The 26299-nt window shown below is 38.6% G+C and overlaps 1 protein-coding gene across 5 annotated transcripts in view; it reads left to right on the top strand.

Annotated features, from left to right (window-relative positions):
* Positions 1–26299, top strand: part of kto (kohtalo) — a 396148-nt gene that overhangs the window by 223957 nt on the left and 145892 nt on the right. For 3 of the 5 annotated variants that reach the window (XM_067158251.2, XM_067158254.2, XM_067158253.2), the window contains exons 22-29: positions 5898–5972; positions 11828–11938; positions 13189–13319; positions 13395–13594; positions 15741–15794; positions 24322–24499; positions 24575–24670; positions 24747–24999. In XM_067158251.2, the coding sequence (XP_067014352.2) occupies positions 5898–5972; positions 11828–11938; positions 13189–13319; positions 13395–13594; positions 15741–15794; positions 24322–24499; positions 24575–24670; positions 24747–24999 (1098 nt within the window). The remainder of the gene's footprint in view (positions 1–5897; positions 5973–11827; positions 11939–13188; positions 13320–13394; positions 13595–15740; positions 15795–24321; positions 24500–24574; positions 24671–24746; positions 25000–26299) is intronic. The other 2 variants (XM_067158252.2, XM_067158255.2) reach the window with 2 other exon arrangements.

A 26299-nucleotide genomic window follows, 5' to 3' on the forward strand; every position in this document is an offset into this window, starting at 1 on the left:
ACAAAGACAGTTGTTCTGAGCATCCTATGACGAAGACCGAGCTCGATAGCTGTAGTCTTTTAAGTGCGGCCAGTATCCAGTAATCGGGAGATCGTGGGTTCGAGCCCCACTGTCGGCAGCCCTGAAGATGGTTTTCCGTGGTTTCTCATTTTCACACCAGGCAAATGCCGGGGCTGTACCTTAATTAAGGCCACGGCCGCTTCCTTCCACTTCCTAGGCCTTTCCCATCCCATTGTCGCCATAAGACATATCTGTGTCGGTGCGACGTAAAGAAAAAAAAAAAAAACGACGAAGCACGGGTGCATCAGCTAGTCCCTTAATATAGCTTTATATGGCTTGCAATATTTAAGTTCCTTGATTTCCTTATGAAGGTTAAACAAGTCATGTTTGAGCTTCTATTCCACCAGTCGAATTTCTTTTTTCTCCCTGCATTTTTTGCACTCTCTTCATACTTTCCTTCGTTTTCAGTCTTTCAGGCATAAGTTATCGTTATCCATGGCTACTTCTTTGGGCTGCTTGAATATTTAATCCCTGTTTCTTGAGTATGAATGTGTACATTCGTCACATTGTCATTGCGATGCAAACTTCATGGTGTTTTGGGCCCGAGTCTCTTTACATCAATGCGTTTGATCTTGACAAAGTGATGGAGTTTGAAATTCACGACAACAGTAGGTTTTGACCTTTTCAGATGACTTTTAATCACGATGAAGTCTGACAGTATGCAGTCTGTGGTATTTCTCACACCTCCTTGCCAAACTGGGAAATTCTGTTAAGTCAGTGATGTGTATACATTCACACGGTCAGAGATGATGTCACTCATGCAAATACAAAGTTTTAAAAACTCTTATGTTATTCATGCAGACAATGTGAAACAATGTATGAAGTAGAAAATGGTGTTCAGAAAAGACTTGGAAGGTTAAGAATAGAGTCCTTCCTTCGGGAGGATAAACAGAGTGTTGGCATTCTATATCCTTGAATTTCAGGAACCATTTCTACCACACCATCTGCAATTTTCTTTATCACTTTAATATTCATGTCCATAAATAAGGGCTTTCGTTCTTTCAAAATTGTCCAAGGATGTAACTTGCACGTCGCAGTCCTGGTTATAGGTACAGGTTTCTGGTATTATGCAGTAGTGCGTATTGATGTTAAGTGAGGTGTGAATACATGTTTATTCACAAAAGAATATAGTTACGGTAGCCTGTGAGGGACATCTTCAGCTGTGTTACTTGAGCATGCACTGTCTGCTAAATAGCCAATGAAGAGAGTTGCAAACACACATTAGAACAAGTTTGCTTGAAATAAGATAATCTAGTTGAGGTAACACTTGAACGTTTAGGCATTTGCATTGATAAAATCAGGGGGATTTCCTCTCTGATTTGAGACTGGGGTGAGTCTCATGGGAACATTGGAATAATTAAGTACAAGTGGCACGGAAGCTGTTAAAAAGATTTAAGAGGAGGAATTTAGAGAGAAAAGAAAACATAAAGCTGGGTAAGAAATTCCCCTGCTGGTCCCACTGACTGTTGAACACCTCTTGTGCTCTTGCTGTTTTATTGGATGAAAGGAAAAAAACTAATTATTTCTTGTAGTTATTGTTTATTTCATTAAGATTATTTTCATCCATTTGGAACAAATTATTAGGGTAACAACAAAATTAAATTTGTATATATAAAGAAACAACAAAGAATTTTTTTGCATCCACTTAACACTTTCAACACTACCATATTTTCACATGGACACTGGGTCTTACATTGTTACCCAAAAGTGAAACATATGTTTGTATCATATTAAGATGTCAATTATACTAGTCTTATTAAAAACATAGATGTATGGAAAAAAACTTTAACATTCAAGTTACAGCAATAAGCCTGCTACTTAATTCGCAGTTATATTTGAAATACAGAATGTTAGAAATACGCTTCTCTCTTTACGTCACACCAACACAGAGAGGTCTTATGGTAATGATGGGACAGGAAAGGCCTAGGAATGGGAAGGAATTAAGGTACAGCCCCAGCATTTGTCCGGTGTGAAAATGGGAAACCACGGAAAAACATATTGAGGGCTGCCGACAGAACCCACTATCTCCCGGATGCAAGTTCACAGCTGCACGCTCCTAACCGCACGGCCAACTCACCCGGTTAGAAATAGTTTAGTAACTCTGAAAACATTGGGTATGCACAGTCCAACCTTGCACTTTCTTTTCGTGGTTCATCCTGTATCACTTCGTCTAAACAAAACAATAAGCCAAATTTTCTAGAGAGAAGTATTTCTATTGTTTGTATTCGGAGTAAAAAACTTGCATTCGAAAGTGATGTGACAAATAAAAATCTTGCCCAAACTATCACTTGATATGTGATCTATTTCTGAACCCGCTTCTCCTGATAAGATATTGAAAATATCACTGTCGTTGAGCCAGCGTGCACATGTTTGTGCAGTAACATAGCTCAGCACCCGGCACAACAAGGAGAAACTACCCTTTGAACTTCCCGATAACTGCTATATTCTAGTGGACACTAGATAAATTACTACCCCCAAGCAAGGAATGGGAACCGTATGGGATACGTGCAGCTGCATATGAACACGCGCAAAAATTACACCCATATACAGCCAGCAAAGCAGTGCGCCCATATCCTGTAGGGGCATAATGTTGAAAGTGTTAAACCTAAACAACTTCTGGCACCCTACTCTATGAACATCCTACCCTGATTTATTATACAAGTAAATTAAAAAAGAAGCAGTAAAAAATGATAAGATTATTGACAACAAAATCAGTAACCAAGAAGTAGACAGACAAAACCAGAAAACAAACTCGCTAATTTTCACCCTAGATTTATTAATAAATCAGACTGTAACTTTTCAAATTAGGAAATAAATAACCTAGAAAAACGTTTCAAATTCAACTGCCATGAACATCATACCAAAAACAACGTAAAACAACTTATCACCAACGTAGAAATTGCTTGCAAAAACATACCGTACCACAGAGATAAATCATAAAAAAACGTAGCCATGAATGAAGCCCTAAAAGTAATTAAACATGAAAATTCCATTAGGTAGCCAAATTGTGCAACTCAGTACTCAGCATTACAAACATTTAAGAACAAAATAAAAAATTGGAACTCTGTCATCTTGAGAGCAGTCATAATGGAAAGATGGGTACATAGAAAAAACAATGGAATTTCTAGAGTTCAAAATGAGATAGAACAAGCAATCAAGAAAACAGACCTGATTCTGACGAATGGAAAACTCCCCACAGTAGGAGTCCTCCCCAAAACACACACAAAGTCATGTCCTATTACACCCATAGAAGCACCAAGTTATAACTACTCACTCGAATGTTAAAATAAAATATCTCACTCAAAGAAGACAGGTAGATTAAAAATAACAATGAAATGAAAATCCACAGCCTGTTTCCAGTCATTTGACCAGGTCAGGAACGGAATGAATGAAGCCCCCATCTAGCGGCGAGGATAGGAAATGTGCCAGCTCCCGAAGTCTGGGGCAATGATAAGTGACTGACACATGAAATGAAATGTTAATGGAGAGTGTTGCTGGAATGAAATATGGCAGGGAAAACTGGAGTACCCGGAGAAAAACCTGTCCTGCCTCCGCTTTATCCAGCACAAAGAGTGACCGGGATTTGAAGCACGGTATCCAGCGGTGAGAGGCCTGAGCCACGGAGGCTACTGGTAGTAAATTAACAGAGACGTGTACACTAATGTACCAAATGACCTTCTTAGAACTACCTGAAACCAACAGATTTGATTGGCAACAGAAAGCAACCATGAAAGAGACATTTCAAAGAACAAGGTCTAAAATTAGCCTTCAGAATGAGCAACTGCGATGCCACACGTAATAGGCCAAACAATACGTAATTTTCACAACAGATGCAAAGAATACAAAGATGGATCAGATAGAGCACGTACATATGATAATCAGCATCTGGAGCAGGCTGGGTCTGCCTCTTCATCCTCCACTGTCACTCTAGTCTAGTTCCCTCCTCTCTTCTTTTCACCTTTCAGCCATCTGTCTCTAGGTCTCCTTCTCTTCACCTGTCTTTTCCTGTAGGGGTACCTCGTTTACCATCTCCCGAACTCTCTCATTCTTGTTAAACCTACTCGACACCTTTGAAACTTCATTTCCACTGGTTGTATTCTACTTTTATCCCTCACCTTCACCACCCACGTTTCTGATCCATATGTCAGAATTGGTACAAAATAATTCCCTTACTACATCCATGTTCCATATCAATCCTCCCACACTCTTAAAAAATCCATTTGCACACCTTCCTCTTTCATTGATTTCCATCCTGTTTCCTCCATTTTCTTCAATTACACGTCCCAGGTATTTAAAGCTTTCAGCTCTTTTCAACTGCTCCCCTCCTAATGTCACTCAGTTCTTCTTTCATGTCGTTACCAGAACTTCACTCTTTTGTACTGAGAACCTCATTCCATAAGATGACACAACTTCCTCCCATACATTGAGCTATTCCTGCACTTCACTCTCATGGTTTCCCCATATTAATAGATCACCTGTGAACACCACTTCTTTCATTCTTCTCTCTCCAGTAGTCCGTATTGTATCATCCATCACCACTATAAATAGTAAGGTGAGAGGGTACTTCCTTGCTTTGCACCATTTGTTAACTTAACCATCCAGTTCTTTTGGTTCTGACTAACACAGCTTTTGCTTCCATCGTACATATTTTTCACCCTTGTCACTATCTGTTCATTTACTCCTCTTACTCTCATAGCTCCCCGGATTTTGTTTCTACGGGCACTGTCATATGCCTTCTCTAAGTCCATGAAGGGCATCACTAAATCTTCCCCTTACTCATAGTACTGTTCTTGTAGCTGCCTCACTGTGAATATGAGGTCAATAGTTGACCTTCTAGAAGATTGAACAGTTTTTTCGAATTGATTCTGCATTGCCACGAATAGTTCTCACAGTGGATTCAGTAAGTCCTAAATCATGCTGAATGTCAACAATACGCTCACCTTTCTCATTGCGATCCAAAACTTCTTTGTTTCTAATGAATATGACTTTCGCATACTTTTCTTCTCTGAATTCTTTTTCCACTGACTTTCTTATTTGCTTTTCCAGTACTTTTTCATATATCTTGGCACAGTGACACATCAGGGTTATACCACGGTACTTCTGACATTTTCTAGTCTTTCTTAAAGATGGGTACTGTTACACCCTTCTTCCAATCTTCTGGTACTTTTTTCTCATTCTGCACTATATGCATCATACTGTATAGCCACTGTGTACGGCATGTGTAAGGAATTCACAATTAAGTATTTATTTTCCACCTAGTCGATACAATGATTGCTTAAGGCAATTTTTAATGGTCAAAAGTTAATTTTAAGGACACTTCCTCTAAAGCATTACTTTGTCAATTTTATACATTTTTCATCTAAACAGTGTTATGTGGCTGAAGATGTTGATAATATACGAAACATGTACCACTTTTGACCATTAAAAATTGCCTTAAGCAATCATTGTATCGACTAGGTGGAAAATAAATACTTAATTGTGAATCTATTGAAGTGCGATACGGACCATGAAGCTGATTTTATGTAATGTGTAAGGAATACGCAACTTTTGGTAATGGTGGTGCAGACTTAACATTACACTAACACATCGAAGGGCTGCCGACGGTGGGATTTCCGCCCAACTTGCTAGGTACTTGTAAAATAAATCTCTCTCTTTTGGGTTTGCATTGGTCCCTTACTCATACCACTCTATCGAAGAGAGATTTTCTTAATCATGCTCACATTACTTCACATCATTCATGGTGTAATTGGTTAAAACTTGCTCGGGAAAGAACGAGGTCTCCTTCCAGTGAAATGTTTTCTGTGGTTCAACTTTAATGTTTTGTTTGTTTGTTACAGCTCGTCACTGCTTCTCCCTGGAGGACTTTGTTGTGCACATTGCTCTGCCATCTTTGGTGAAAGCTTGTGATGAAGGTAAATGTCAGAACAGTACATTTCATTTGATGAAAGGAAAAGGAATCCTCCGCCAAAGAAGAAATTGATTTATTGCCTTTATTGATCACTAGTACAATAATTCCCTATTTTTAATGTTTTTATCATTCAAACAAGCCTAAATCCTAGAATTCAGTGATCTTAAAAGTGAGAACAAATTTCTGTTTGTGGCATACCCTCACAGAAAGTTTTCCTATTTCAAGTTGTTGTGCCCATTGTGAAAGTTGAATATATTCCAAATTGGTCTGGCATTTTTTTCATATTTTGCAGCTCATTTTTTGTAAAATGCTCGGAAAATTTCTTCATTAATTTCGATAATAAGTAGCGTATTGCATTTGTTATTGAGACTACTCATGTTTGAGAGGTTGTTGGTAAATTATTTGTAGAGAACTGTTCTGATAGAAGAGAAAATAGTAATTTTGTTTTATAGTACTGTGCTATGGTTTAGATTTTAAAACAACATTTTTGCCATGTAAAGGGTTCAGAATAAGTGTTGTGTTTGGAGGATACATACTGTACGTTTCAGTATCTCTCAAACGATTTGCCCCATAAGTATATTATTCTTGAGCATTTTGTGAAATGTGATACAATTGGTTGTTCTTACATTTTCAGAAAATGGTATTATTCAAAAGTACAGAAAAGTAAATGTACTCTTCTAAGCAGAGGGTTTTTTTTCTAGAGAACATGATTAACAAAAACATAATAAAACTTGTCTTGTTTAAAAGAGAGAAGTGATCCACATTTCTAGGCTCTACTGCCAGCACATGGAGTATACAGCAGGTCACTGAGACCCTCAGTTAAGTTATGATTGACCAAGAGAGTAACACAGCTGACACATCTCTTGATCTTCTGCTCCCTTCCTGTCACAAGAGAGTCTCACCAAACACAGTTTTGTTCTCACACGGAGGCCCATCTGCCCAGTGTGACGCCCTGACTTTCATTAAGCCGAGATCAGTACAAGGAACGGTATCGGGCTTGGCATGAAGGCAAACCCTCAGTTCCTAGAATTCTGTTCGCGGCATGTAAGTATGGGGCACCAGATTGGGAAGCATTGGCCCTGAACAAGTCCACCTGCATAGTCGCTGGTTGTCTGACGGAGAGAGGCAAAACTTGAAGACTCCAGGCACCTGCGACTGCATTCCGTATTAGAGACTTACAATAATTGGAAATCTTCTGCCTTTTTGATACTTTTTATTTGCTTTTTAGCAAATTATTAATTATAAACAGTACATGTTTCGTTCTCACTTGAGAACATCTTCAGCTGTTGTTAAGCTTAGGTGAATCGCTAAGTTTCTGAATACATTATTTTCAGGTACATTGTTCCTCTTAAAGACTGTTTGAATATAAATTAAATTAAAATGATGTTAAAACAATATGGGGGTTAATGGGTTGATGAAATGAGACAGGATGAATACATAGTTAGCCTGCTTAAAAACTATATCTGTTCATTGGAATAGTTGTTAAAAGTTTCAACTCTGTTACACTAAAAATATCTGTTTGTGTTCCAGTTAAAAGGGTTTTTTTTTAATGATTGGCTTCTTGACACTGTTTTGATTATTGTTGACTGTTCATTTCTTTCACTCCTTCCAGGTAGGCTGTTATTTACTTTGAGCTTGCTTAATGTGCCCTAAATTGAGTCTCATGCGGAACTTTTGAAGCTGGTTGCCGGTCACTTTTTGAGAAGGGAGCTTCGTCTCAATTTCTGAGATGAAATGAGGAAAATAGGAATTTGTTTTTTTGTAATGAAAACATGTGTCTTTACATAATAACTTAATGTATAAAATGGTTCCATACCTTACTGTTGTTAGACTCCAATTCTACCGTGACCCTGGAGGGGGAACGTTTGAAGCTGCTTTACGTCTAGTATAATAATGGTGTATGTGTTCCGTTGTTTGCTCTTCCTTTCGGGGAGGCAAGGCTGCAGAGAGGGGAGGAGGCGTGTCGCTTACTGTCACAGCTTCGGCTTTAGAAGGGGTGGGGAGAGTGGATGTACGAAATGGCGGAGCCTCATTCTTATTTATCCTTTTATTGTCTGTGTTGTTTCTTTTGTCTAAAGTTTCAAGACTTGATAATATCCCTTTGAATATAGGGTTTCTATTGTCAATTGTGTCATTCAGGATATTGTCCTGATTACTTTTTTGTTCTAAATAAATATATAGATTTTTTATGTATTTAGAAGAGCTCCTTTGTTTATTGTTTGTAATATAGTCAAATCCTGCTCTATAGTTGTGAACTGATGTCCAGTTGTACTCATGTGTTGGCCCATCGCGGAATTTTTTTTATGTCCTTCAGCATTGACATGCTCTATAGAGCATCCAGCGTTAAGAAAAGACTACAGGCCTTATGGGCTTTTACCTCTATTGGTGTTACCCACTTTAGTTCTACATGTATATAAAAATTATAATGAATTCCTATCAAAATGTATAATTTTCTTATGAAACAAGTATTGGTTGTGCCATACAATACTGAAGAAGAAGTAAAATCATTTTGATATCTTTGAGTTTATCCTTTTAAATATCGTATATGAGGTTCAGTTCACGGAACAGCCGGCGTTGCACGCCACATTTCAGCATGTACAGTAGTCAACACGTGTAATAACTCAGCTTAACCACTGTGAATTATCATTGGTGAGCTCACTGCGGAATGTGTATTGCTTATGTAAGGGAGATATTCGGCAGAGTGAAGTGATCGTCTTCCTGGGGCGCATAGTGTTTTGTTATAAATACAGTACGGTATATTGTGTTTCATTTTTCGTGGTTTTTGTCTGTTTAGTATTTTATATAATCGATCAGATAGCTGAACATGTGAAAAGAAGAAGTAGTGAAGTTGTCAGGAGAAAGTAACGGCAAATGGTGCTTAATTCATTTTCATATTTGAAAACAAAGCATCCAGGACGAAGTGTAAACTGGGTAGTAGATAAAGCCGCGAGTTTTTAGGAATTTCGAGGTCTTCCGTCTTCAAAATAAGGAAGGAAGCCAGCGAAGGGCCACTCCAGAGTCCCAGCAAGAAGCGGGAAAGGAAAAATTTAATTTGCAGTAATTCCAGACTCATTAAATACGATGATTTTGTCAGAAGTGGAATATGGCGCACTGTTCATGAATTCTATTTTAGAGTTGAAGCACCAACTCTGAACACAATCCTCACTTCCGTAAACAGCAACCCCGAACTACCTGATTTTAAGAAATCATACAAATAGGTCGTTCAGCATTCTGTATTTTATGTTGCGGAAGAATATTTAAGTTATCATATTTTGTGATAAACATGAAGCCCATGCATCTGTTGTCACTTATGAGTAAATTTATCTGAAATGACCTGATGGATACATCACCGAGATAGAGATATCTCGCCGTCAGCTTCCTGTGTTGTAACCACACAGTATTTGCCTTAATAATGAAATGTTTCTGGGGGCTAATAGACTCAGCACTGCGCTCCCTTAAAGCAACAACGATCATGAAACTTTCTCAGATATAAGAAACAAGACAATCATTTCGGTTTCTGGACATGTGTATTATTATTATTATTATTACTACTACTACTACTACTACTACTACTACTATTTAGTTCGCATTCCTGCATGTTCAAACTCTTACTCTATTTCGAATGTTACAGTCAGCGGGCTATTATCCTTGGAAACGTTATGGCAAAACGAAATTTCATGACTGTAATTTCATTAATGACTGGAGATAATCTGGCATTTATATTATTATTAGTCTTGCAACAGCTGTACCAAGCGATGTATTTCACAAGCAGTGTCCGTGCCGTGGTGAGTGAGCGAGTAGGGCAACAGTGGAAGGCAGCAGGCCCATAAGGCCTGTAGTCTTTTCTTAACTCTGGATGATCTATAGGTATCGTACAGTAAAACTGCGCCCTGTTTGCCCGACATAAGTTTTTTCACATTGATGACACTTCAATTTGTAAATTCCTGATTCTGAATGTTTGTTTTTTCCTAGGGAATTAACACTATTGTAATTAAAGAATTTTTGCTTTGTATTATTGCTGGTTGAATACGCGATCTTATAGTTATATTTTCTAAACAAATTTGTTACTGTATATAAGTTGGGGTTATTGAACGTGAACTTGGCGTATTTATCTTTCTTCTTTATTTCGGGTGTTAGATTAGTTTTTAACTTCCGTTTGAATTTTCCGATTATTTTGTTTACCATTTTTAGTTCAAATCCGTTGTATTGGGCTTGTTTTCGGAAAAAGAGTAATCAGGACAATAACCTGAATGACACAATTGACAATAGAAACCCTATATTCAAAGGGATATTATCAAGTCTTGAAACTTTAGACAAAAGAAACAACACAGACAATAAAAGGATAAATAAGAATGAGGCTCCGCCATTTCGGAAATCCACTCTCCCCACCCCTTCTAAAGCCGAAGCTGTGACAGTAAGCGACACGCCTCCTCCCCTCTCTGCAGCCTTGCCTCCCCGAAAGGAAGAGCAAACAACGGAACACATACACCATTATTATACTAGACGTAAAGCAGCTTCAAACGTTCCCCCTCCAGGGTCACGGTAGAATTGGAGTCTAACAACAGTAAGGTATGGAACCATTTTATACATTAAGTTATTATGTAAAGACGCATGTTTTCATTACAAAAAAACATATTCCTATTTTCCTCATTTCATTTCAGAAATTGAGACGAAGCTCCCTTCTCAAAAAGTGACCGGCAACCAGCTTCAAAAGTTCCGCATGAGACTCAATTTAGGGCACATTAAGCAAGCTCAAAGTAAATAACAGCCTACCTGGAAGGAGTGAAAGAAATGAACAGTCAACAATAATCAGAACAGTGTCAAGAAGCCAATCATTAAAAAAAAATCCTTTTAACTGGAACACAAACAGATATTTTTAGTGTAACAGAGTTGAAACTTTTAACAACTATTCCAATGAATAGATATAGTTTTTAAGCAGGCCAACTATGTATTCATCCTGTCTCATTTCATCAACCCATTAACCCCCACATTTTTTTAACATCATTTTAATTCAATTTATATTCAAACAGTCTTTAAGAGGAACAATGTACCTGAAAATAATGTATTCAGAAACTTAGCGATTCACCTAAGCTTAACAACAGCTGAAGATGTTCTCAAGTGAGAACGAAACATGTACTGTTTATAATTAATAATCTGCTAAAAAACAAATAAAAAGTCTCAAAAAGGCGAAAGATTTTCAATTATTGTAGGTCTCTGTGATTAGAATTTGATACGGAAAATGAAGCTGGTTACTTGCAATTCCGTATTAGATCCAGTAGGAGCTTCCTTCCTTCCAGTGCGGCTCATCAGGAATTCAGGAAAGCATCCTTTCTATAAAAAAAAAGAACCAAGTAATGGGCATCAGTTACTACATGCTACTTCTAGGCCTTAAACTGGATGAGAACGGGAGTGTCTTTTGAAGTGGGACTACGCTGTAGATCCAGGAAGACTTCCCCTCCTTCGCCACCACCAGAATGGCTTGGGGAAGACAAAACCAATGCTCCTATTATTGCAACAAGTCGACTCGAAATTTAAGAGGAGAACGCAAAGCACAGCGGATATACCTTGAACACAGGTCCACTGGCATGGTCACTTGCCAAAAGATGAATCTCCTGAAGATCTTGTAGTTGCCACTGTGTGTCTCCCAAATACAGGAGGATCGGCAGCAGCTAGTAAGCTAGGGCTATAAATCGTGTAATACTACTACAATCAGCTGCGGTCTGTGCTCTATCACAGTACTGAATGTTCTCCTACAGAGTAATGAAACTTAATTGTAAGAACTTTATCACTTGAAAACATTGATATGCAATAGCATTTTGTGCAATGTGAATAGTACGCTCCCTTATCAACTGTCCGCAGGTCGTGGAGACGGAGGTGTGGAGGCGGAAGCTGGGGCTCGTCTCACCTGTCATCTTCTGTTACGACTCTTCAAGACGGTAGAATGTCCGCAGCCTTCCCTCTACTCTGTGGGTAAGTGTTGTTCTACACTTAAATTGAAATAACAAATAACATAGTTCAACCTATTCAATACAAGTAAATAAGAAATGTAGTGTTACATTCCCATTTAATTATAAGCGGAAGCGGTACCGGTTTCGACCCCAATCTGGGCCAACATCAGCCGAATAAAATGCTAAAACAACGCATAGGTAAATATGAAATTAAAGGATGGGTCTTTCACAAAAAGAGTTGAAGAAGCAATATAAGATAATAGGGATTGGCACTGCGTGATTATAAATCGTAAAATCTAGAAGTAGGTCAGTCGCTTATATGAAGTAAGGCACTATCTTCTGAATAGTAGCACAACACATGCAAAGTTCAGCACTGTGTCTCCAAATTTTTACGAGAAGAGGTGAACAGTTAAATGAGCCAGCCTGCATATACTATCAGGCGCGAAGTCACGACACAATTTAATAAATATGAAGTCCCAGTATTGTGTAGAAGTATATGTATTATATATATTTTTGCAACCGAAACAATTACAGGCTGGATCATTAAGCTATTCACCGAGTTCCATCGGCATTTGAAAGCACAGAGCCGGACATTGAGTATGTTGCGCTGATCTTCAGGAGCTAGCATTTTGCTTCAATCAAGCGACTCGTCTTCGACTTCTACACAATATTGGGACTTCATATTTATTAAATTGTGTTGTGACTTCACGCTTGATAGTATATGCAGGATGGCTCTCTTAACTGTTCACCTCTTCTCGTAAACATTTGGTGACAGTGCCGAACTTTGCGCGTGTTGTGCTACTATTCAGAAGATAGTGCCTTACTTCATATAAGCGACTGACCTACTTCTAGATTTTACGATTTATAATCACGCAGTGCCAATCCCCATTATCTTGTATTGCTTCTTCAACTGTTTTTGTGAAAGACTCATCCTTTAATTTCATATTTACCTATGCATTGTTTTTGCATTTTATTCGGCTGATGATGACCCAGATTGGGGTCGAAACCGGTACTGCTTCCGCTTATAATTAAATAGGGATGTAACACTACTTTTCTTATTTACTTGTATTGAATAGGTTGAACTATGTTATTTGTTATTTCAATTTAAGTGTGATACAGTTCAATATGGAACATCATGAAATTTTTATCTTTAAATGTTCTACACTTCCCACTTGAGTGAGCCGCTGTACAAGAACCGAGCTAGTCATTTGAAAGTGTGGCTCTCTCTCTTCCAGTGCTGTAGGACAACTTACCTCAAATTGTATGTTGTAGGAACATCTCCGCACCCCATTCCTGTGCCAGCAAACCCCAACACTTTCAGCATCAAACTGAGCTGCGATCGCCATCTGCTGGCTGCGGCGCACAACAATATCCGCGTGGGACCTGTCCTTGCCGTCTTAAAGGTACGTCCGCTGTGCTTTGCGCTCTCCTCTGACATTTTCCAGTCGACTTGTTGCAATTGGTTTTGTCTTCCCCAGGCCATTCTGGTGGTGGCGGATGCGACAGCGAAGGAGGGGAAGTCGTCTGGCAAGAAGCTGGAGTCATCCCAGTCGTCACATGCACCTGGAGGAAGCAACAAACCTCAGAGTTCGAGCGGCGGTAGTGAGCTGAGCATCAGCCACATCCTCGGGACCAGCGACATCCTGGGAGCTGGAGACGAGTCTCTTCTGGATTTAGGGTATTCACAACAGCCTCCTAGTCCTTTCTTAAATGGTTTCAAACAACTTGGAAATTTATTGAACTTTTCACTTGATAAAACCCCTAATTCCTCTTCCTATAAATTAATATTTGTCCTCCTGCATTCCAGCTTTAACTTGCCTACCTTTCAAAGTTTCACTCAAGCTTATTCGTCTACTAATGTCATTCCATGCCATCTCTCCACTGACAGCTTAGATGATCACAGAGACTTACAATAACTGAAAATCTTCCGCCTTTTTGATACTTTTTATTTGTGTTTTAGCAGATTATTAATTATAAACAGTACATGTTTCGTTCTCACTTGAGAACATCTTCAGCTGTTGTTAAGCTTAAGGTGAATCGCTAAGTTTCTGAATACATTATTTTCAGGTACATTGTTCCTCTTAAAGACTGTTTGAATATAAATTAAATTACAATGATGTTAAAACAATGTTGATGAAATGAGACAGGATGAATACATAGTTAGCCTGCTTAAAACTATATCTATTCATTGGAATAGTTGTTAAAAGTTTCAACTCTGTTACACTAAAAATATCTGTTTGTGTTCCAGTTAAAAGGGGTTTTTTTTAATGATTGGCTTCTTGACACTGTTTTGATTATTGTTGACTGTTCATTTCTTTCACTCCTTCCAGGTAGGCTGTTATTTACTTTGAGCTTGCTTAATGTGCCCTAAATTGAGTCTCATGCGGAACTTCGAAGCTGGTTGCCGGTCACTTTTTGAGAAGGGAGCTTCAATTTCTGAGATGAAATTAGGAAAATAGGAATTTGTTTTTTAGTAATGAAAACATGTGTCTTTACATAATAACTTAATGTATAAAATGGTTCTATACCTTACTGTTGTTAGACTCCAATTCTACCGTGACCCTGGAGGGGGAACGTTTGAAGCTGCTTTACGTCTAGTATAATAATGGTGTGTGTGTTCCGTTGTTTGCTCCTCCTTTCGGGGAGGCAAGGCTGCAGAGAGGGGAGGAGGCGTGTCGCTTACTGTCACAGCTTCGGCTTTAGAAGGGGTGGGGAGAGTGGATGTACGAAATGGCGGAGCCTCATTCTTATTTATCCTTTTATTGTCTGTGTTGTTTCTTTTGTCTAAAGTTTCAAGACTTGATAATATCCCTTTGAATATAGGGTTTCTATTGTCAATTGTGTCATTCAGGATATTGTCCTGATTACTTTTTTGTTCTAAATAAATATATAGACCTTCTATGTATTTAGAAGAGCTCCTTTGTTTATTGTTTGTAATATAGTCAAATCCTGCTCTATAGTTGTGAACTGATGTCCGGTTGTACTCATGTGTTGGCCCATCGCGGAAATTTTTTTATGTCTTTCAGCATTGACATGCTCTAGGTATCGTACAGTAAAACTGCGCCCTGTTTGCCCGACATAAGTTTTTTCACATTGATGACACTTCAATTTGTAAATTCCTGATTCTGAATGTTTGTTTTTTCCTAGGGAATTAACACTATTGTAATTAAAGAATTTTTGCTTTGTATTATTGCTGGTTGAATACGCGATCTTATAGTTATATTTTCTAAACAAATTTGTTACTGTATATAAGTTGGGGTTATTGAACGTGAACTTGGCGTATTTATCTTTCTTTTTTATTTCGGGTGTTAGATTAGTTTGTAACTTCCGTTTGAATTTTCCGATTATTTTGTTTACCAATGTTTAGTTCGCCCATGGGCGTCAAGTATATAAAGTTCTGCGCGCCGTCCTCGTGAGGAAGAGTGTGTAGAGCTTGACCTCCCTCACCATGGATTGGCTAGAGGTGAGGAATATCTGAAGGTTGTCATTTATTCAGTACATAGACTAGCTTTTGTTTACAGGAAAATAGATAACAAGAACAACTACAACTTAGAGAAGCTCAGTGCTTTGTTACAGCAAGAACCCTGGGGAAGAATGTCATTGCTTAGAGGGGCTAATCCTAATTAGTCTTTTGACAGTACCACAAATTTCACCACTTTGTGTTGTGAGGAAGATGATCTTGTTGTTCTGTTTTCCAAACACATGTTGACATCTCAGTTAGCAGAACACGCTAAGGGAGGGAAAATGTGCTGTGTTCTCGTAGGTGCGTTTGAAGTTTGGTTAAGAAAGAGAGATAACAGTGTTTTACTTTTGTTTGTGCATAGCAGCGGGCGACGGAAGGCAGCGGACGGAGAGCCGGCAGCGCAAACTGCGCACAGGTTGGTCCGATGCATGGCTCGTGCATGGTCGCTGCTCATTGTAGTGTTCTGTCTGCTTTGGTACTTCCATCCTAGCACATTTCCAGCACTCCTTAATTTTAACATGTACTGCAGTGAGAATTATTATTTGTTATTGATTATCGTAAAAGTCTCTTTGAAGGATTTTTGAAGAATGCAGGAAGTCATCTTTGTGAATAAAATCGTTTGGTCCAAAAGTGTTCATTGTGAAGTTGTGAGTCATTAGAGCAACGGGAACAGCTAGATCTATGCACTGCAATCACAGTAATATGTAGCTCGGTTGTGCAGTAGAAACTAATACTCCTTTGTGATCTTCATTTAGAGAGATGGAGATTGTTTCATAGATTAATTCTGTTAGAATCATTCATCGTAAAGGGTACTCTTGTTTGTATTTGCCAAAATACATGAAAATACTGGTAATTTGTTACAGTGAAATGTTGTTAAATAAATGCCAGAAAGTGGAAACAACTGCTAGTTGTAGGAAGCTCTAATACGAAGTTATGTATGTGCTTCTGCTTCACTTTGTGTTAGTGGTTTCTGTCAGCTTGTTAGCTCTAGTCTTTGTGGCAAGCAAGTATTAAATAATTTCTGAGAACTGAAAGATTACAAACGTTACCACATTATACCATTATTTCAGAAGCCATTGAACATAAATTTGAAGAGGAACAACATAGATTTACAAGAAATACAGCAAGCACAGGCAAATTTTTTCACTGAGGCAGCTAATGTAAAAATTTTGGTAAAAAGGGAAGGATTTGGTAATAGTGTTTTTGGATTTGGAAAAAGCATATGACAGGGTGGAGAGAGGAAAAATATGGGAATGTTTAGAAAAACATAACATTCCAGAAGCACTAATAAAAAAAAGTTCAGATGTTGTATGATGGTTGTGCAAGTAGGAGATGGAAGAACTCAGTGGTTTAAAACAAGAAGGGAGTTGTCTTCCCCATTGCTCTTTATTTCACTCGTGGACACTGTCATAAAGGAATAGATAAGGAAGATCTTAATGCATTTGTTTTTGCTGATGATGTTGCCATTTGCGGAGAAACTGAGAGAGATGGAACACAAAGTTTAAAGAATGTAAGTTAGCTGTGAGCAAGAGCAAAATAAACACACCTTGTAAGCTCACGCTCGAAGGAGGGAAGAGAAATGATGGACGTGTTGAACAGGGTGTATAGAGCATAGTAAGTTCCTCTGAGACCCTGTCTCCTGCCCATCATGACGTGTAGTCTAAGCTGTACAGAAAACAGAGGAGGACACAATTAGGAATGATCAGATACAAAGAGACCTGTGGTCTCCCTGACTAGGACACGTTAAGCGGATGCAGGCGACTCGGACACCAAGGAAGTATCTCGATTGGACGCCCTAGAAAAAAGGTGGTTAAACCAGATAAGAGAAGAGAAACATGAGATGCCCTAGAGAGAAAAGAAGCATATCAGGATCCTAATAAATGGAGGCACAATGTTCTTTAACATCCTATCTGGTTTGCTGGTAGGAATTCATGATGATGATGATGATGACAACATAAAGAAAAAATTCAGAGCACATGTAAACCACGACACGAGTTGGAAATGTATCCAGATATCTTCAACACTGAAATATTAACAGTTGTTTTTTCATAAGTAGTATTGTCCACATCACTGAACTTTTCAGTGTAATACCTGTGTATCCTCCAACATCACCGAACATTCAGTACAGGAGCAGGAATGATGTTATACTGTGTAAGTGTGAGCAACTGCAGACTCTGGTAGCAACAACAAAACAAGACGTGTCAGTACCATGGCGGCATTAAGCTAGTCTGGAGAGGCGCATCAAGTTAGCTGTGCATCTCATTTTATAAGTAGAGCCTGCATTATATGTAATTTAAAGTCAAGAATTTCATGTTTGAATAGAGATTACAAAACAATATGTACAAGATCCACCTTTTCAATACAAGGTATGTTGTTATTTCATAAGTAGTAATGTCCACATCACTGAAATGTGTATACAGTAGAGATATCTTGCAACAGTTCCTCTTAAACTCAACTCCGCAGTACATACAACCAGTCAACCAAAAGGCCCGCAATGGATCGAGAATATTTTAACTTCTTCAACATACAGTTCCGGTCACAAGATCCACTCGCTCCAAAGAAATACGACATAACATCGCACTTATGAAGATGTTTTATCTACTGACTTAATATTGTTTTTACGCTCACAGAGGAACATCATCCACTTCTTTCAACGTCTTTGACATTACTGCATTGCAATAAGCAAACGTTGATGCCAATACTGTACAAAGCACCCAAATCTAAAAAAACTGTCAATGACTTCGAACTTACTTCTACGGGGCTTCCCAACTTCAGTTTTTTATTTTATTAGTGACTAACAAGTTGTCAATCTTGTACTAATTATATAATCAAACCTGGACATTTAACATAAATATGCTTTATATTTTAACTTATTAGAGATAATTTTAATTATGAGGGTCAATTTTATGTGTTTTAACTTTAATGTGTATCTTTGTATAATGACGTCCATGGATGTTGAAACCGGTACCATTTAATAACTGATCTTGTACAATTTAACTTATTGTTTTGTTATATGTAATTACATATTCTGTTCTCAAAGAATCGCACTAAAAGGACCATTATTCAAGGAGTTTAAAGTTACATATTTTGATGCATAATAAATAATTTGATAAACGTTACATATTTTAAGTATTTTGAAAGATATAGCGCATTTGAAAGAAAACACAATTCTTTTTTTCTTCACTAATTTTACATGGATTCAAGTTTTTAATTGAACACTAGAAAATGAAAGCATGTATGTCTCCCTTTGCCAGTCCTCGGTTTAATGCCATATTACATTATATTAATGCCATATGTCAAAAGCACCTTCTTTCTTTCCTTTCCTTCCTTCTTTGCTTATTCCATTAACTTCGACAAAGGGCTACCGTCCACAAAAGTCTTCAAGAACATTTTTCTAATAAGCATATTTGTGTTTGATCAAATCAAATTTCTTCTCTCTTAACAAGGACCTTCCTTGCTTGAGCAAGGGTAATTTGAAATATGCACTAGTGACATGTGATGTTGAAAGGTCTTTTTCTGTACGTAAGATCCTAACAGACAGAAGGCATTCGATTTAGTTATTAATTGTGCCTCCAAATGAAATTTAGTTTGAATAACATCTGCACTTCAAACTTTCTTCGGTTTTGTTTCCCTTTCTGTGTACAAGAATACGTCAAATAAAACTTAGATTTTAAATTACATATTTATGTACATATTCCTCATTTTTATATTGCATATAATCCAGGCTCTACTTACAAGCAATAAATTTTATGATTGGGCGCGTATTGATCGATATGACTTAGTTTTTACAAAACCTTTAGTTTATTATCCACCTAATCAATACATATAATCTATCAGATTCATAGTCCGTATTGATAGTTCAAGCTGGGCGCGTATTGATGGATATGACTTACTTTTTACAAAACCTTTAGTTTGTTATCCACCTAATCAATACATAGCGGTCATCCTTGGCCATAGGACTTTGTGACGTCATAAACAAAAGGAGGCTGCAAATACACTAGTATACACATTATACATTTGGTAAATGGTGAATAAAAACTAGTAGGTCACAAGGTTAATGAATTAAAAACTGCACTTGTGTTGCTGTGTATTAGTAGTCCCATTGTGGATGAGAGTGCATTACTAGAAAATATCACAGTCTTGTTGATGTGCTTGTCGATGCCGTATCATTGAAGAACAATCTTCCCGTTGTTATTAAAGTAAGTCTATCCGTCCATAAGGTGTTAAAACGTCACAGCTGTCAATGTCGACTGCAGCTGTGATATTTTACTATGATCCATAATACGACTACTAATACATCATCTTTTGTTCAACACAAGTGCAGTTTTGAAATCATTTTAAGTGTCATTAACCTTGTGACGTACTAGTTTTTATTCAAATGTATAATATGTACGCTAGTGTATTTTGTGTGTTTGTATTTGTAGCCTTAACTCAGGACATTTAAACCCCCCTCTTTGTTTTTGACGTCACAATTTTATGATTAATAGCTGAGGATGACCACTATGTATTGATTAGGTGGATAATAAACTGAAGTTTTTGTAAAAAGTAAGACTTTGACGGTAGTTCTACAGACATCGCTGATGTTAGAGGTGAACGTTCTGCTTCACATGCTGAACATTAACAGCATGTATCTGGATTTACCTGAATGTTATGAAGAACATGTATTCTGCATTCCCAGCCTGCTCATTATACGTATACCTGCAGCTACAGTTCGTGAATGACAAGACAGGTTTTAATGAGATGAATGTAGGGTGTGAAGTTGCTGTAAGCCAGGCTGATTGGCTGGTCTTCTGACCTCAGCGTGGCAGCTTCGGTCCTGGCTCAGTACGCTAGTATTTGAAGGTGCTCAGATTTACTGGCATGTAACAAGTAGTTAGTCAGTAACCCTTTCCTTGCCAAGCCAAAATGCTGTAGTATTGCTAAAACTGCCAACCCAAATTAAGGCCAAATTTAGAGTCTTACTGAAATATTTGTACTTGCCTCAGTTTTGAACCTATATAGATTACTTTTTTTTGATGATTCATGATATATCCATGTGTTTGTCCTATGACTTACTTTGTTGGTGCTTATATCTTTATGTAAAAAAAGGATTGAACTATTAATTTCCACTTTCTGTAATTAATTTTGGAAATTTGAATTAGTATTTGGCATAGTAATAATTATTTCATATACATGTTAATGTGACTGTTAAAATCAGTAAACTGTGTTGTCTTTTAATGTTAAAAGTTTTAAATCTCAATGTTTAAAAATGTCAAAATGGTTTTAGTTTTTGAAATTGCAAATTGAAAATGGAGGTTGACTTTCATCAGTAGCAGTAATGTGACGAGGGGTGACAACTTGAGCTGTTATTGTTTGTCTCACTTCCTAGTGTTGCTGTCGTGTCAAGGACCAGCGCATGCCTCTCAAAGAATGTTATATTCTGTTTGTCAGGGAATTTACTTGTAGATCAGCCAACACGCATATGCGAGTCATCTGTTGTCTTAAGCCTGAACGGACGGTATTTCAAAACTGGCCTTTACGGCATCTGATCTCATCGGTTGATGGCGATTCACAGAGCATCAGCTTGGCAGCCATTGGGTTAAACCTCGTTAATTAGAGTCATTGGGAATAAAAAATTGGACATTGAAATATATGAGTTTTAATTAACAACCACCAACTTGTAATTCAGAAATACCAACCTTTGCCATATCACAAAACATTCTAAGACCCGTGAATACACGCAGTCACTTCAAATGCCGCGGGAAAATAACGATATTTCCAAAATGTTATTTGAAAAATTATTTTGAAATACTGCACTCAGGCGACGCCATACGAACCCTCCCCCAAATAATTCTAAGATGAGGAGACATGACATGACATAAGTACACTAATCCAGTGAATGAAGCATTTGCACAGGACAGCCAACATGGCAAACAAAACAAAACAAACAAGAAAACCTTTGTACAGTACCTGAAAAAGAAAAAAAATCATGCGGATGTTTAGTAGCTAATTTGGTTGCACAGGAGGCTGATTGCCTTTTTAAGAAAGGAATGGATGAGATGTTGCTTGTTTTGTAAACACTAGCAACGAGCTGCGCCATTGTGTCTCTACCCCTGACTCTGGTCCAACAGGGGCGGACTAATTCTCGACTGCGCCGTATCTTCATCTTCTCGTTCCTGTGATGCAGTCTCCGCAAGGTCGATGGAGACGGCTCTCCAGGAACCTTTATTTCTTCTGTCCTAATAGCGTGAGAGAATCCCTAACGCTTATTGCCTTTCTTTTATGGTGAGTTTAGGCTATGAAGCCTGCTGTTATGCCAAACCACATTATACAATGTGAATAGTGTACATATAAATCATTAGTTAACAATCATATTTCTAAATATCACTAAAATTAATTTACTTAACCTCTGTAATTTTTTATCCTTATTGATAATAACTAAATATTGCCCTTTTTTAATTTTTATTTTACATTAGTGAGAGCTACTTTCTACACGTTTGAGTACATTTCTTTTCAATGCTTGGACTGTTTAACGCAGTCGCTTCATTTGATAAACTGTTCTCGAACTCATCTCGTCACACTACATTGGCTAACTGAACTGTAGGAGTTCATGGTTTCCTCACGGCTCTTGGTTGAGAAAACAGTTTCTTTAATAACATTCTTCTGTGACCTCAGTTGACATTAGTGCATTGTCAAGCAGACGAAGCATTTGACAGTTATTTTGAAAGCATGATGTAGTGCAATCACCTCCTGCTGCGTTGGGATGTTTATCGCACTTTTCCGTCTTCCTCTATCCAACCACCTGTGTTCCAGTCCTTTTTTTTCTTTTCGGTTGTGCATTGTTCATAGTTTTCAACCGCTTTAGTCTGGCTGTCACTCTTGCCCTCCCTTCTCCTATCTTTTCATTTCTCTCCATTCTGTTATAAAGCTTTTCCACTCTGATTTCCTTCCCGATGTACTCATTTTGTACTGTATCGGTTCTAGCATACTTTTTAAAAATTCCATTTCACTGGCCTGACTCTTGTCTGTAGTACAGCATCTCTTTACACGTCATTGTCCACCAGGTTTCTGACTCTCTGGTAGGATGTGCATCAGTTCACTTCCCAAGTACTTGAAAACATTTTGTAATTCCTTTCTCCTCTAGTCATCACCATGTTGAGTTGCTGTTTGCTGCCCACACCCTGTCCCCATATTTTACTTTCGTCTCCTTGACAGTTTTGTGTGACGGCACATTTCCACTCTGTCTTGCCCACAATCTGTTTTTCAAATGTTGCATTACTTTTCTCTGGGTAGGGGCCAGTTCTTCATGCACATCATGATCATGGACCCTGAATACACTAACGCGTATTTATTAAGCCATAAGTTTTAGGTCATTGGTGTTGACTTTTTCCTCATTATTTTGTCATTTTCAGCAATGCATTACATTTGTTTCTTGTTTTTAAGTCATTTTTCTTTGTTGTGCATTGTTATTTAGTTATTTGTATGTCTTTCTTGCATTTGCCTTGGAGCATATCTGAGACGGTGGCCCCAATGCCTGTCCTGGGAATTGGATTGAGACTCTTCTCTCTTTACGTAGGTGACACTCGGTTAGTTGTTTCAAGAGCGAACAGGTCAACAGGAAGTAACAAGTGCCCACTCGTGTCATACCAACACAGTGGTTAGCTGCTAGGAGAGGTTCAGTTCCAAACCACGTTCATGCGGACCTTGCTCGTCCGTCGGAAGTCGTTCACTGTGCTGACGGTTGCAAATACTAAAAATAGAAATGCAACATTGACAAATGCCCTGTTAAATCGTGTGAACCAATCTTCGGATAACTGAATACAGTCATGTTGGAGGAATGCGACTGATTGTTGGCCGTGCAGCTGAGCTTGCATTTGGGAGATGGTGTCCCCAGCGCTGAAGATGGTTTCCCATTTTCACACCAGGCAAATGCTGGGGCCACTTCCTACTCCTATTCCATAGTCACCGTAAGACCTATCTGTGTCGGTGCAATATAAAGCAATTCTAAAAAAAAAAAACGTAAGGTAAAGACCTGATGTAGGTAGCAAAGAACATACCATTCCTGTAGTTAAAATTTTGCCTTATGAAAGCAGATAAAATATTGCATTAGTCATACAAATTTCACTTCCATAACTTGTTTTTGTGTGATTAACAAGTATTATAAGCAAAATGTTAATGTATGTTCAAGTACATGAAAGTCTTTATTTACTCTCGCCTGTTTCTTATGCAACTATATCGCAAGTTTAAAAAAATAATATCATAGGTATTTGCTTGCTGGTACCACTGATTGTGTGGCTTCTTTATTCACATTATATTTATCACTGGACGCAACATTGCTACACATTCAGAAAAAATCTTGATTGGTTTATTTGTGTGCTGACCTCTTTCTCTGATCGGAGTGCCCAGCTTATCTGCCTCACGTTGACTCCGCGGCAATGTACTACACCTACCTTGTATGCTTTAACATTTTCGTAGCCTGCCATGCTGTGCAAGTCGTCTTAAGGATTTTCTAGGCATATGTTCTAATTTTCCTGTGTTTTCGTTTACTTTTTCCTCATTAAGTGCACGTTTCATAATGAACCAGTTCCTGTCAGTTTCCACACCGTCTCTCGAAGGCGTACATGTGGAAATTGTGTTACAAATTGCTTAACGACGTTCCTGCAAGACTCGTGTTTTCACATAGTTATTGTACAAAAATACGCTTTCCTCTAGCGTGTACTCACGTGGAGGCATTAGGAGAATTATACCCCGAAGTAACACTTTGGAACTCGAGAACAGTTGGAGCGACTATATGATCCGAGCTGGGACCTGAACTGTCGCTGCGCTGTGTAACGGGAAGTGAACGGGAGGCGGGTAAGCTGGGCGGACCTTCCGGCCAACGGATGAGGGTCGGACAAATGTTAGGACTGAAAGGTTTGTTTATCCTGTATGATACAGTGAAACAAATGTGTTCACATGGACAGGTCTCTTACTGGGATGAACCAGGGTTTGGAGGTGGCTGCGGCGGGCCTGTCGGATTTTGCTCAGCACGTCCTGCAGCAGATCTGCAGCCAGCAGTGGGTTCTGGAGCGCTGCCTTCAGAACCCAGAGGAGCTCTGCGATCCGGACATGTTGCTGGACAGCGTTCTCACGCCCAAACAGGTAGGTATATGTTTCTGGTATGAGCTCTTGTCCGTAGTGTGGAACATTGAATTAATGGTGGTGCCTGTTGTGCAGGCTCAGCGGCTGCTGCACATGATCTGTTACCCAGACTCGACGACTGCGGCCGACGAACTGCTCGACCAGCGCTTCATCATCGCTCGTATCCTTGAGGTTTGTTGTCTCTGTTGCTCACGAGGGAGACGTTCTTCTTTTCTTTCTTCGTCGTTAACGTTCATCATTTTTCCAGAACTTAGATCAGTGGACACTGCGCATGTCGTGGCTAGACCTGCAGCTAATGTTCAAGCAGTTTGCCCCCAACTCTTCCGAGCTGAACCAGTGGCTGGACACGGTAGCCAAAGCCGCCATCGACGTCTTCCAGCTTACCGTACCCACTCCGGTGCCTCCATCTCGGCCTGGCAAGCCCGGCTCCATCTGGTTGGTGGCTCCGTTGGTGTCAAAGCTTCCCAGCGCTGTACAGGGCCGTGTGCTCAAAGTGGCTGGTAATTACCTTCTCTGTGATCTGTACCTAATATTTTGATTATTTTTTAAAACATTGTATGACGCAACCTGTACACAATTGGAGTATTCCTATCAAATTCTTTAAATTAGTCTATTCTCATTAGTTCTGAAGACTAGTGTCAAGAATTTTAGTGTGGACAAGCTTTTAGCTCAGGGTTCACAAATCCCATTTTATTTAATGATTGTGTCCTTAACTTGTCTAAATGAATAGCTGAAGATGACAGTCATCATCATCATCATCATCATCAATGCCCACTCCCGTCGGCCGGGTGTGGTTAACAAGCCTCCTCTACTCCTTTCTGTCCTTCCACTTTTCCTGCTCCATTACTTCCGCCGCATCCAATCCAATGCCCTTCCATATCTGATCCATCCACCTTCTTCTCGGTCTTCCAACTGGCCTCTTTCCAATTCTGTTCTTGCTATCCGTTCCTTTCCCATTCTTTTTACATGTCCGAACCATCCCAGTCTTGTTTCTGTATGTTCTGTACTAACGGTTCTATATTTAGCGCTTCTCTGATTTTAAAATTTTTGATTCTGTCTTATCTTTTTAACCAATGTTCTTTAAACTTTCATTTCTACTGCTTGGATCTTATTAGTTACCAGCGTTTCTACTCCGTATTTTACAGTTGGTATGAAATACTGTTTATATAATGTTAATTTCATTCTCTTGGGTACTTTAACATCCCATAAAAGCTCTCTGACTTGATAATTAAATGAGAGTTCTATTCGTAGAAAAATAAAACAAACCTAATTTACTTCAAATTGAAGTTTAAAAACATAATTTTCAAAACTTTTGCACTTGACAAATGGGAGAGTCTTTTTGCTTTTTCCTGTGTAAAACAGACCTTACATTGTCCTTTTAGTCATTTAACTCGCAGTGTGTGTTTGCTCATCTTCTATGGAGGAGCGAGGAGCCGACGTACAGAAGGACTCCAGCGAGGTATCGAGACGCTAGCCAGTAGAGTGTATACGCCTGACTTTCCAGTCATTGACATGAGCTACTCTTTACTGGCCACACCTGCGAGTATTCTCTTCTCTTGAGTATAATAATGCGTCAGATTCAAAGAGTGTGCATTTGTTGTCTGCAGGCCGGTAGCTCGGACACTGAGAGAGCTAATCGCTCCATGATTGTTACAATAGATGAGCTCTAACAGCACAACTGTAGCTTTAGCAGTTAGGTGCAATTTTGCTAGAGGAAACATTTTTCTCCTGGTAAGGAAGCTACTGTGTGTTCACTGCATTTTAAAAATACAGACTATGATGAAATGAGACTTCTGAAAA

Source organism: Anabrus simplex, chromosome 14, assembly GCF_040414725.1.
Source record: "Anabrus simplex isolate iqAnaSimp1 chromosome 14, ASM4041472v1, whole genome shotgun sequence".
Taxonomy (NCBI): Eukaryota; Metazoa; Arthropoda; class Insecta; order Orthoptera; family Tettigoniidae; genus Anabrus; species Anabrus simplex.